This window comes from Scyliorhinus canicula, chromosome 14, assembly GCF_902713615.1.
Source record: "Scyliorhinus canicula chromosome 14, sScyCan1.1, whole genome shotgun sequence".
Lineage (NCBI taxonomy): Eukaryota > Metazoa > Chordata > Chondrichthyes > Carcharhiniformes > Scyliorhinidae > Scyliorhinus > Scyliorhinus canicula.
This window is the reverse complement of record NC_052159.1, coordinates 2,846,291-2,860,391: the sequence shown is the minus strand read 5'-3', so window position 1 is coordinate 2,860,391 and position 14,101 is coordinate 2,846,291. Positions and strand designations below refer to the sequence as shown.

General features: G+C 50.6%; 1 protein-coding gene across 1 annotated transcript in view; it reads right to left on the bottom strand.

Moving 5' to 3' along the window:
* Window positions 1-14,101, bottom strand: part of LOC119977775 (FTS and Hook-interacting protein homolog) — a 74,287-nt gene that overhangs the window by 22,004 nt on the left and 38,182 nt on the right. The window contains exons 2-3 of the mRNA XM_038818983.1: window positions 11,093-11,462; window positions 3,859-4,458 (exon numbers count right to left, since the gene is read on the bottom strand). Of these exons, the coding sequence (XP_038674911.1) occupies window positions 3,859-4,458; window positions 11,093-11,221 (729 nt within the window). The 5' untranslated portion in view covers window positions 11,222-11,462. The remainder of the gene's footprint in view (window positions 1-3,858; window positions 4,459-11,092; window positions 11,463-14,101) is intronic.

The window sequence follows — 14,101 nt, the reverse complement described above, 5'->3', positions numbered from 1 at the left end:
CAAGGGTCGATGCAGACCCGATGGGCCAAATGGCCTCATTCTGCACTGTCAATACCCGGGGTCCCCCTGTAAATACCGACACAACCCCCCCCCCCCCCCCCCCCCCCCCCCCCCCCCCCCCCCCCCCCCCGGGCCCTCTGTAAATACTGACACACTCCCCCTGGGGACCCCCTGTAAATACTGACACACTCCCTCGGGGACCCCCTGTAAATACTGACACACTCCCCCCGGGGACCCCCTGTAAATACTGACACACTCCCCGGGGACTTTCTTTAAATACTGACACTCCCCGGGGACCCCCTGTAAATACTGACACACTCCCCCCCGGGGACCCCCTGTAAATACTGACACATTCCCCGGGGACTCCCTGTAAATACTGACACACTCCCCGGGGACTTTCTTTAAATACTGACACTCCCCGGGGACCCCCTGTAAATACTGACACACTCCCTCGGGGACCCCCTGTAAATACTGACACTCCCCGGGGACCCCCTGTAAATACTGACACACTCCCTCGGGGACCCCCTGTAAATACTGACACATTCCCCGGGGACCCCCTGTAAATACTGACACACTCCCCGGGGACCCCCTGTAAATACTGACACACTCCCTCGGGGACCCTCTGTAAATACTGACACACTCCCCGGGGACCCTCTGTAAATACTGACACACTCCCCGGGGACCCCCTGTAAATACTGACACACTCCCTCGGGGACCCTCTGTAAATACTGACACACTCCCTCGGGGACCCTCTGTAAATACTGACACACTCCCCGGGGACCCCCTGTAAATACTGACACACTCCCCGGGGACCCCCTGTAAATACTGACTCACTCCCCCCCCGGGGTCACCCTGTAAATACTGACACACTCCCCCCGGGGACCCCCTGTAAATACTGACACACTCCCCGGGGACCCCCTGTAAATACTGACACACTCCCCGGGGACCCCCTGTAAATACTGATACACTCCCCCGGGGCCCTCTGTAAATACTGACACACTCCCTCGGGGACCCCCTGTAAATACTGACTCACTCCCCGGGGACTCCCTGTAAATACTGACACACTCCCCGGGGACCCCCTGTAAATACTGACACACTCCCCCCGGGGACCCCTGTAAATACTGACACACTCCCCGGGGACCCCCTGTAAATACTGACACTCCCCCCGGGGACCCCTGTAAATACTGACACACTCCCCCCGGGGACCCCCCGTAAATACTGACACACTCCCTCGGGGACCCCCTGTAAATGCTGACACACTCCCCCCCCCGGGGACCCCCTGTAAATACTGACACACTCCCCGGGAACCCCCTGTAAATACTGACACTCCCCGGGACCCCCTGTAAATACTGACATACTCCCCCCGGGGACCCCCTGTAAATACTGACACACTCCCGGGGACCCCCTGTAAATACTGACACACTCCCTGGGGACCCCCTGTAAATACTGACACACTCCCCCCGGGGACCCCCTGTAAATACTGACACACTCCCCGGGTACCCCCTGTAAATACTGACACACTCCCCGGGTACCCCCTGTAAATACTGACACATTCCCCGGGGACCCCCCGTAAATACTGACACTCCCCCCCCCGGGGACCCCCTGTAAATACTGACACACTCCCCGGGGTCCCCCTGTAAATACTGACACACTCCACCCTGGGACCCTCTGTAAATGCTGGCACACTCCCCGGGACCCCCTGTAAATACTGACACACTCCCCCCGGGACCCCCTGTAAATACTGACACACTCCCCCCGGGGACCCCCTGTAAATGCTGGCACACTCACTGAGGTTGATGGAAAAAGTGAAGTCGTTTGGGGTTCAGGGTGTACTAGCTAGATGGATAAAGAACTGGCTGGGCAACAGGAGACAGAGAGTAGTGGTGGAAGGGAGTGTCTTAAAATGGAGAAGGGTGACTAGTGGTGTTCCACAGGGATCCGTGCTCGGACCACTGCTGTTTGTGATCTACATAAATGATCCGGAGGAAGGTATAGGTGGTCTGATTAGCAAGTTTGCAGATGATACTAAGATTGGTGAAGTAGCAGATAGTGAGGAGGACTGTCAGAGAATACAGCAAAATATAGATAGATTGGAGAGTTGGGCAGAGAAATGGCAGATGGAGATCAATCCAGGCAAATGCGAGGTGATGCATTTTGGAATATCTAATTCAAGAGCGGACTATACGGTCAATGGAAGAGTCCTGGGGAAAATTGATGTACAGAGAGATCTGGGAGTTCAGGTCCATTGTACCCTGAAGGTGGCAACGCAGGTTGATAGAGTGGTCAAGAAGGCATACATCATGCTTGCCTTCATCGGACGGGGTATTGAGTACAAGAGTCGGCAGGTCATGTTACAGTTGTATAGGACTTTGGTTAGGCCACATTTGGAATACTGCGTGCAGTTCTGGTCGCCACATTACCAAAAGGATGTGGATGCTTTGGAGAAGGTGGAGAGGAGGTTCACCAGGATGTTGCCTGGTATGGAGGGTGCTAGCTATGAAGAAAGGTTGAGTAGATTCGGATTGTTTTCGTTGGAAAGACGAAGGTTGAAGGGGGGGACCTGATTGAGGTCTACAATATTTTCCCAAGAGTGGGGGTGTCAGTTACAAGGGATCACGATTTCAAGGTGAGAGGGGGAAAGTTTAAGGGAGATGTGCGTGAAAAGTTTTTTACGCAGAGGGTGGTGGGTGCCTGGAACGCTTTACCAGCGGAGGTGGTAGAGGCGGGTACGATAGCATCATTTAAGATGCATCTGGACAGATATATGAACGGGCGGGAACAGAGGGAAGTAGACCTTGGAAAATAGGAGACAGGTTTAGATAAAGGATCTGGATCGGCGCAGGCTGGGAGGGTCGAAGGGCCTGTTCCTGTGCTGTAATTTTCTTTGTTCTTTGTTCTTTGACCCCTGGTAAACATTGACACACATTAAATATTGTACAGAGCACCAAGCTTGTTTACTCAACACTTCAATAAAGGTGCTGCTCCAGCGGCACCCTCCCCGACACAGGACAAAGTGGGTCAGAGAGGCCCAGTCGCAGGCTGGATTCCAGCTCACTGGCCATTTCCCATTACTGTCTCCATGTCCCTGGGTTAACAGGGCCGAGAGGGATCACTATCCAGTAAGTAGCTGGAGAGTATGTGTAAGGACAGGCCTGGGCTGGGCGGCCGCATCCCCAGGGTTCAATAGGCTCGTAATGTGTGAAGAGTTGGACAAGGGGCTGGGTGGGAAAGGCAGTTGCTGAGCGCAGTTCATGGGGTAGGAAATGGGAGTGTTAGTCAGACAGCAGGAACCCCTCCCTTACCCTCCGTAACCCCTCCCTCCACCACAGGCCCCAACCCCTCCCTCCACCACAGGCCCCAACACCACATCCCCCTCGTAACCCCTCCCTCCACCACAGGCCTCGACACCACCCCCCCCCCTCACCGTAACCCCTCCCTCCACCTCAAGCCTCGACACCACACCCCCCTCACCGTAACCCCTCCCTCCACCACAGGCCCCAACACCACACCCTCCCCTTCCCGCAACCCCTCCCTCCACCACAGGCCCCAACACCACACCCCCCTCCCCATAACCCCTCCCTCCACCACAGGCCCCAACACCACACCCCCCGTAACCCTCCCTCCACCTCAGGCCTCGACACCATACCCCCCCATAACCCCTCCCTCCACCACAGGCCTCGACACCACACCCCTCCGCCGTAACCCCTACCTCCACCACAGGCCTCGACACCACACCTCCCCCCCACCTCCGTAACCCCTCCCTCCACCACAGGCCCCAACACCTCCCTCCACCACAGGCCCCAACACCACACCCCCCCTCCCTCGTAACCCCTCCCTCCACCACAGGTGTGCACTTACCGGGCAGAAGTAGGAGTTTTCCGCGATATATCTCCCCACAGTGTCATTCTCTGCGGAGATGGCCATGATGAGGAGCAGTGCGTCTCGCGCTTGCTGTCCAATCAGACCATCGCGGTGGATGAAGGGAATAAGAATGGAGAAGATGAGGAGGTTGGCAGGGACCTGGTGGGTCGGAGTGTGAAAGAAGAGTTCGAGGATGGAGGGCTCCTTGGCCAGTGACACACAGATCTGGTTAAGTAGCAACACCAGGTTGTTTTCCACCACGGGGGACTGAGGTTCAACACACACGCTCAGCAACCTCATCAACGGGTTGAGGATGGGCTTGTATCGTAGCAGGGGCTGGTGGGACTGACTGACCAGCAGCTCGTACAGCTTCAATTGCTCCATTTTTTTGTCATCGTTAAATTGCCAGCACAGGTTCCAGCTCAGCAGCCTTTCCAGGATTCCCTCCAAAATCACCAGCTCCAGGATGGGACCGATCCCCGTCTCCTCCTGGGGCCTCTCCTCTGCCAACAGGTACATCATTTGATCGGTGTAGTTGCGGACTGCACTAGCTTCATCCATTGTTCGTGAGTCCTCTCGCTCCAGAATCCGACTCACCTGTAACACAACCCAATATAAATCACTGCTTCAGCCTCGGCTAGAGCAGGAGGAGGCCATTCAGCCCTTTGAGCCTGCTCCCCCATTCAATCAGATCAAGGTTAATTTCGATCCTTCTTGGTTCTGGAACCTTAAATGTCCTTACCCAACAATAAAGGCCAATGTTCTATTAGCCGGTGTTTGCACCTATCCACTGACGTTTAGTGTTTTCAGAAGTTGGATTCCTAGATCTCTCTCCCACTCCCTAATTACTAGTTTGCCACCGTTTAGAAAATAATGTGTCCAATTCTGGCCGCCACTCTTTAGGAAAGGTATGAAGGGTGTGGAGTATATTGACCAGAAAACTACCAGGCATGAGGGACTTCAGCTGATGTGGAACGAGGTGCTGGGAGAATTCACAGTAACTTCATTAGTAAACTAATAGAGATTATTATTATTCTCTTTACAGCAGAGAAGGTTAAAAGGGAGATTTGATAGAGGGGTTTAAAATGATGAGGTGTAAATAAGGAGAAAATGTTTGCAGTGGCTGGAGATGCGGGAAACCAGAGGGACACGGATCGAAGAGAATCGGCAAAGGGGCTTGGGAAGGTGAATATTTTTTGAATGCTGTGGTTTACGATCACTGGGAATGCACGGATAAATGAGAAGCACATCAATAATGAAATTCAATGGGGATATTTGAAAATGAGTAATTTACAGGCACATGGGGGAAGTGAGATATTTCTAAAAACTTCCCTCAGGAAATGAGTAGAGTTGATAAGTATACATGCACTGTCGGAGATTAAATTCCATAATGTGCCTGATGCAGTAGAATGAGTTGGGTAGAGTTTATCTTCACTCATTCCTGGGATGTGGGCTTCATGCCAAGACCAGCATTTATTGCCCACCCCTAATTGCCCTGGAGAGGGCAGTTAGAGTCAACCACATTGCACAAGGAGGAATTTGCAGGGTCGGCAGGGCTGGGTTTGCCGTTGTCATTCCCGGTGCCTGGGTCGATTCCGGGAGGTCCGTCTGGCTTCATTCCTTTTTGTGTTTATCTCGCGGTTGACTATAACGGAGTGTCTGGCTCGGCCATTCCAGAGTCACCCACATTGCTGTGGGTCTGGATTCACATGTAGGTCAGACCGGGTAAGGACGGCAGATTTCCTTCCCTAAAGGACATTAGTGAACCAGATGGGTTTTTACGACAATTGACAATATTTCAGAGTCATCATTACTGGAACTAATTTTTCAACTCCAAATTTTATTAACTGAATTTAAATTTGACCAGCTGCTGAGGTGAGATTAGAACCCATGTACCCAGAGCTTTAGCCTGGGCCTCTGTGACATCACCATGTCCCACCTCACTGCATCGTGAAATGTCCTCAATCAGCTCCTCTTATTCCACCAACTGATGTTTGTTTTGAAGCAGCTGATTGACCCGGGGGTCGCCTGCAAACTGGAGGAGACTTTGGGTCAGATATGAACCCATCGCAATCCCAAAGTGCGTGACATTGAATAATATCCCATACGTGCAGGTACACTGACAGCTTGTTATAGGGAACAAAGAAATGAAATGAAAAACTGAAAATCGCTTATTGTCACGAGTAGGCTTCTAATGAAGTTACTGTGAAAAGCCCCTAGTCGCCACATTCCGGCGCCTGTTCGGGGAGGCTGTTACGGGAATCGAACCGTGCTGCTGGCCTGCTTGGTCTGCTTTCAAAGCCAGCGATTTAGCCCTGTGCGAAACAGCCCCATTGAATAATAATAATCACTTACTGTCACAAGTAGGCTTCAATGAAGTTATTGTGAAAAGCCCCTAGTCGCCACATTCCGGCACCTGGTCATGGAGGCCGGTACGGGAATTGAACCCGCGCTCCTGGCATTGTTCTGCATTACAAGCCAGCTGTTTAGCCCACTGTGCTAAACCGGCCCCAGAACAATACAGCACAGGAGCAGGACCTTCAGCCCTCCCAGCCTGCGCCGATCACGTATCCTATCTAGACCAACCGCCTGCATCCTTCTATACCCCGTCTGTTCATGTGCCTACCCAGATAAGTCTGAAAGGTCGCTAACGTATCTGCCTCAACCACCTCACTTGGCAGCGCATTCCAGGCCACCACCACCCTCTGTGTAAAAAACTCTAGCCGCACATCCCCACTGAACCTTTCCCCCCTCATCTTGAACCTGTACCCCCTTGTAATTGTCATTTCCGCCCTGGGGAAAAGCCTCCAACTGTTCACCCTATCTATACCCCTAATAATTTTATAAACTTCTATCAGGTCGCCCCTCAGCCTCCGTCTCTCTGGGAAGAACAATCCCAGTTTATTCAATCTCTCCTCATAGCTAATACCCTCCATACCAGGCAGCACCCTGGGAAACCTTTTCTGTATTCTCTCCAAAGCCTCCTCGTCCTTCTGGTAGTGCGGTGGCCAGAATTGGACACCGTATTCCAAATGTGGTCTAACCAACGTTCTATATAACTGGAACATTTCGAGCTTTATTACTCGATACCCAGAAGCACGAGGGTCAGTGATATCCAGTTCGAGTGGGACTCACTGATTGTACAAGTGCAGTAAAGTGATGCGGCTCGCTAGGGAGTGGGCCTAGGTAGAGTGTTCTACGGAGGGTCAGTGCAGGCCCGATGGGCCGAATAGCCTCCTTCTGCACTGTTTAAGATTCTATGGATTCATCAGGAAGACAGCTGCAGATATATGAAGTGTGGAAAATCCCCATATGGCACATTACCCTTTACTGTATACAGTACGGTAGCGCAGTGGTTAGCACAGTTGCTTCACAACTCCAAGGTCCCAGGTTCAATTCCTAGCTTGGGTCACTGTGTGCGGTGCCTGCACGTTCTCCCCGTGTCTGTGTAGGTTTCCTCCGAGTGCTCCGGTTTCCTCCCACAGTCCAAAGTTGTGCACCTTAGGTGGATTGGCCATGATCAATTGCCCTCAGTGTCCAAAAAGGTTTGGGTGGGGTTACTGGGTTCCAGGGATAGGTTGGAGGCGTGGGCTTAAGTGGGATGCTCTTTCCAAGAGCCGGTGCAGACTTGATGGGCCGAATGGCCTCCTTCTGCACTTTAAATTCTATGATCTATCAGGTATCAGTCACGCATGAGTGTGCAATTCTTATTATCCAAACGTGGGGTGACTCGGCTTTGCTGTCTGGGATTACTCTATTGGTGCTGAGTCACAGGAAAGTCTATGTGCTGCAGGAACCCATTCCACAGACAAGACTTTGGAACAAATTTCAGGTGAGAAAGGTCAAGAACATTCTTGATTTTTAAAATTGGCTCAACTGTAAAGGGAATCAGCGATCAGGAAAACTTCAAGAAGGGATAGATTTACAGCCTGGAGAGGGAGAATTCAACGTCAATCTAACTAGCCAGCGCCTATACAAACCAAACTGGAATCTATTGCACAAATCAATCATACTGTTTATTTACCACAACAACCGACCCAGGACACAGACCCAATCAGCACTCACCCAATCGAAGACAAATGCACAATTTATAACTTGGTTCTGATGAAAGGTTATCTCAACCTTGACTATAGGATGTAGGAGCAGAAGTAGTCCATTCGGCCCACCGAGTCTGCTCCGCCATTCAATGAGATCATGGCTGATCTGATCTGATAATCCTCAACTCCACTCTCCCCCCCCTTATCCCCATAACCCTCGATTCCCTCACTGATTAAATCTCTCTCTGCCTTGAATGCACTTACCGACCCAGCCTCCACAGCTCTCTGTGGTAAAAGGTTCCTTAGATTTATTACCATTATTTAAGACCATTATTAAGAAACAGGAAAGGAGAGGTCACCCTGTTAGGGCTATTCTATCGGCCTCCGAAAAGTTCCAGAGATGTAGAGGAAAGGATTGCAAAGATGATTCTGGATAGGAGCGAAAATAACAGGGTAGTTGTTATGGGGGACTTTAACTTTCCAAATATTGACTGGAAACACTATAGTTCGAGTACTTTAGATGGGTCCGTTTTTGTCCAATGTGTGCAGGAGGGTTTCCTGATGCAGTATGTAGATAGGCCAACGAGAGGCGAGGCCACATTGGATTTGGTACTGGGTAATGAACTAGGACAGGTGTTAGATTTGGAGGTAGGTGAGCACTTTGGTGATAGTGATCACAATTCGATTAAGTTTACTTTAGCGATGGAAAGGGATAGGTATATACCGCAAGGCAAGAGTCATATCTGGGGGAAAGGCAATTACGATGCGATGAGGCAAGACTTAGGATGCATCGCCTGGAGAGGAAAACTGCAGGTGATGGGCACAATGGAAATGTGGAGCATGTTCAAGGAACAGCTACTGCGTGTCCTTGATAAGTATGTACCTGTCAGGCAGGGAGGAAGTGGTCGAGCGATGAAACCGTGGTTTACTAAAGCATTGAAACACTTGTCAAGAGGAAGAAGGAGGCTTATGTAAAGATGAGATGTGAAGGTTCAGTTAGGGCACTTGAGAGTTACATGTTAGCTAGGAAGGACCTAAAGGGAGAGCTAAGAAGAGCCAAGCGAGGACATGAGAAATCTTTGGCAGGTAGGAGCAAGGATAACCCTAAAGCTTTCTATAGGTATGTCAGGAATAAAAGAATGACTAAGGTAAGAGTAGGGCCAGTCAAGGACAGGAAGTTGTGCGTGGAGTCCAAGGAGATATGAGAGGTGCTAAATGAGTATTTCTCGACTGTATTCACACAGGAAAAAGACACAGTTGTCAAAGAGAATACTGAGATACAGGCTACTAGACTAGAAGGGCTTGAGGTACATAAGGAGGAGGTGTTAGCGATTCTGGAAAGTGTGAAAATAGATAAGTCCCCTGGGCCGGATGGGATTTATCCTAGGATTCTCTGGGAAGCTAAGGAGGAGATTGCTGAGCCTTTGGCTTTGATCTTTAAGTCATCTTTGTCTACAGGAATAGTGCCAGAAGACTGGAGGATAGCAAATGTTGTCCCCTTGTTCAAGAAGGGGAGTAGAGATAACCCCGGTAACTATAGACCAGTGAGCCTTACTTCTGTTGTGGGAAAAGTCTTGAAAAGGTTTATAAGAGATAGGATGTATAATCATCTGGAAAGGAATAATTTGATTAGAGATAGTCAACATGGTTTTGTGAAGGGTAGGTCGTGTCTCACAAACCTCATTGAGTTCTTCGAGAAGGTGACCAAACAGGTGGATGAGGGTAAAGCAGTTGATGTGGTGTATATGGATTTCAGTAAAGCATTTGATAAGGTTCCCCATGGTAGGCTATTGCAGAAAACACAGAGGCATGGGATTCAGGGTGATTTAACAGTTTGGATCAGAACTTGGCTAGCTGGAAGAAGACAAAGGGTGGTGGTTGATGGGAAATGTTCTGACTGGTGTCCAGTTACTAGTGGTGTACCACAAGGGTCTGTTTTGGGGCCGCTGCTGTTTGTCATTTTTATAAATGACCTGGAGGAGGGCGTAGAAGGATGGGTGAGTAAATTTGCAGATGACACTAAAGTCGGTGGAGTTGTGGACAGTGCAGAAGGATGTTACAAGTTACAGAGGGACATAGATAAGCTGCAGAGCTGGGCTGACAAATGGAGTGGCAAATGGAGTTTAATGCAGAAAAGTGTGAGGTGATTAATTTTGGAAGGAATAACAGGAAGACCGAGTACTGGGCTAATGGTAAGGTTCTTGGTAATGTGGACGAGCAGAGAGATCTTGGTGTCCATGTCCATAGATCCCTGAAAGTTGCCACCCAGGTTGAGAGGGTTGTTAAGAAGGCGTACGGTGTGTTAGCTTTTATTGGTAGAGGAATTGAGTTTCGGAGCCCTGAGGTCATGTTGCAGTTGTACAAAACTCTGGTGCAGCCGCATTTGGAGTACTGCGTGCAGTTCTGCGTGCAATGTGGAAGCATTGGAAAGGGTACAGAGGAGATTTACAAGGATGTTGCCTGGTATGGAGGGATGAGGAAAGGCTGAAGGACTTGAGGCTGTTTTCGTTAGAGAGAAGAAGGTTAAGAGGTGACTTAATTGAGGCAAACAAGATGATCAGAGGATTAGATAGGGTGGATAGTGAGAGCCTTTTTCCTCGGATGGTGATGTCCAGCACGAGGGGACATAGCTTCAAATTGAGGGGAGATAGATATAGGACAGATGTCAGAGGTAGGTTCTTTACTCAGAGAGTAGTAAGGGCGTGGAATGCCCTGCCTGCAACAGTAGTGGACTCGCCAACGCTAAACGCATTCAAATGGTCATTGGATAGGCATATGGACGATAAGGGAATAGTGTAGATGGGCTTTAGAGTGGTTTCACAGGACGGTGCAACATCGAGGGCCGAAGGGCCTGTGCTGCGCTGTAATGTTCTATGTTCCAATGCGTATCTGCTGGTTAAGCAGCACATGATGTGTCAGCAGAGTGTTTGCACTCTGAGGGAGCCACGGTGGCACAGTGCTTAGCACTGCTGCCTAACAGCTCCAGGGAGTCCGGTTCAATTCCGGCCTCGGGCCACTGTCCGGCACATCTTTGGACTGAGCCAGGGTTCCATTCTGGGATCTTCCCATCCAGTTATAACATCAACTGGGATCGTACCACATAGCTCCGGGCTGCAGCCTGTATGTTGCCATGGCATGCCAGCCACCCTGCCTAAACAGTAACACATCCACCTGGCGTAAGGTGCTGTCCTTACCTGGGTCCAATGATTTTTAAAAACCATGAAGCAGGTCTCCGAGTCGGCATGGACTGGGGTCTGGGGGCATGAAGCCCGGATTGCCCGACTAGCAGTTCCTCGAGGGTTCAGTTTACTCAGCCAGCTCATCCTTTCCACACACGCTGGAGTTTGGATGGGAGAGGTCAGGTGGGAAGGGTATAGGGGGATGGGTGGGTAAGGGGGGTGGTGGGGGAGGAGAAGGGGGTGAGGGACAGCAATGAAAAGGGGGCAATGGCTCTTTTGAGGGCCAGTGCCTGTTCACACTCTCAAGTCAGTATTCTTCTAGCAGCCAGTATCATCCTGTCTGGAGGTGTTTCTCCTCCATGATTACCTCAGTCAGAGCACGTCACTGTAAATAAAACAGAAACAAAACCTTCAATACACCAGCAGTCAAACATTCTGTGGTCATCCACATTTCTCTGGGCTCATGGAACTGCCCTTTACTCCCTCTCCCTTCAATAGGTATATGTTCAAATCAATTGCCATTAACCCACTAATCCAAATGTCAGACCTGATTGAGCCATTGATGCTTCAATTCACAGAATGACAGAGTAACACAGCACAGGTCTCTGGGCCCATCGAGTCTGCACCAACACATACAAAGCACCTCACCGGCCTATTCAATTGCATTTTCCAGCACGTGGCCCATAGCCTTGAATGTTAAGATGTGCCAAGTGCTCACGCAGGTACTTTTTAAAGGCGATGTGGCAACCCATTGCCTCTACCTGGGTTCTGGGACTTGGGTTCGAATCCTGCCAGGCAGGTGATGGAATGTAAGCTCAATAAAATACAAATAAAAATGTAATGATGACCGTGAAACTATTGTCGGTTGTTATAAAAAACCCATCTGGTTCACCCTTTAGGGAAGGGAATCTGCCGCCCTTACCCGGTCTGACCTACATGTGAATCCAGACCCACAGCAATGTGGGTGACTCTGGAATGGCCGAGCCAGACACTCCGTTATATTCAACCGCGAGATAAACACAAAAAGGAATGAAGCCAGACGGACTACCCGGCATTGACCCAGGAACAACAACGGCAAACCCAGCCCTGCCGACCCTGCAAAGTCCTCCTTGTGCCAAAGTTGGGACAGCTCTCTCACAGACTAGTATTTTCTTAATAAACATTTTATTGAGGTATTTTTGGTATTGTAACAACAAAATAACCAATGTACATGAAACTATAAACATAGTACAAAAGCCGTCTCCCTCCCTCACAGGTCCCACCTTTATTAACCCCCTACTCGAAGCTAAACTAACCCCCCCCCACCCCCCGCTTCTGCTGACGATTATTTTCCACAAAGAAGTCGACAAACAGTTGCCCCCTCCGGGTGAACCCTAACAGTGACCCTCTCAAAGCAAACTTGATTTTCTCCAACCAGAGAAAGCTAGCCAGGTTAAACATGGGCAAGGAAACCTCCTGCCAATTACCACGTACCGGCCACCATCAGCTGATGAATCCGTTCTCCTCCATGTTGAACACCACTTGGAGGAAGCACGGAGGGTGGCAAGGAATATGCTCTGGGTGGGGGCTTCTATGTCCATCACCAAGAGTGGGCAGCACGGTAGCATTGTGGTTAGCAAAATTGCTTCACAGCTCCAGGGTCCCAGGTTCGATTCCCGGCTTGGGTCACTGTCTGTGTGGAGTCTGCACATTCTCCCCGTGTCTGCGTGGGTTTCCTCCGGGTGCTCCGGTTTCCTCCCACAGTCCAAAGATGTGCAGGTTAGGTGGATTGGCCATGATAAATTGCCCGTAGTGTCCAAAATTGCCCTTAGTGTTGGGTGGGGTTACTGGGTTATGGGGATAAGGTGGAGGTGTGGACTTGGGTAGGGTGCTCTTTCCAAGAGCCGGTGCAGACTCGATGGGCCGAATGGCCTCCTTCTGCACTGTAAATGCTATGAGATAAGAGTGACGAAGTGCTACCACCACAGACTGAGCTGGCTGGATCGTAAAGGACAGAGCTGCTATAGAGCCGCTGGCAACTGCTCTGAGAGCCTTAAGGGGCTGGTTCGGGTTGGGGGGGGGGGGGGGGGGGGTGGAGCACAGAGTCTATGCAGACGACCTGCTTCTGTACGTATCGGACCCAATGGAGGGGTTCGAAGAAATCATCAGGATTCTCGGGGAATTTGGCCGGTTTTCGGGGTATAGGCTAAATGTGGGGGAAAGTGAGATGTTTGCGGTCCAGGCGAGGGGACAGGAGAGGGGATTGGGGGAGCTGCTGTTTAGATTAGTAGGGGGAAGTTTTAGGTATCTAGGCATCCAGGTGGCGCGGGAATGGGACCGGCTGCATAAATTAAATCTGGCCTGACTAGTGGACCAAATGAAGGATGATTTCCGGAGATGTGGCGTGCTCCCGTTATCATTAGCTGGGAGGGTGCAGACAGTGAAGATGACGGTCCTCCTGAGATTCCTGCTCGTGTTTCAATGTCTCTCCATCTTTATTCCACAGTCCTTTTTTAAATGGGTCAACAAAGTGATCACTGGCTTTGTTTGGGCGGGCAAGACCCCGCGGTAAGGAAGGTAATGCTTGAGCGGAGTCGGGGAGAGGGCGGGCTGGCGCTGCCAAATTTTAGTAACTATTACTGGGCGGCAAATATAGCTGCTAGACTGGGGCCGCAGCAGGTGGTGAGGGAACCAACAAGAGGGAAAAACATACTTGACCTCATCCTCACCAATCTGCCTGCTGCAGATGTATCTGTCCATGACAGTATCGGGAGAAGTGACCACCGTATGGTCCTTGTGGAGACAAAGTCCCATCTTCACATTGAGGATACCCTCCATCGTGTTGTGTGGCACTACCACCGCGCTCAATGGGATAGACTTCAAACACATCTAGCAACTCACAACTGGGCATCCATGAGACATAGGAGCAGAATTAGGCCCCATTCTCCTGCCTTCTCCCCATAACCCCTGATCCCCTAATTAATCAACAACCTATCTATCGCTGTCTTAAAGACACTTAATGATTTGGCCTCTACAGCCTTCTGC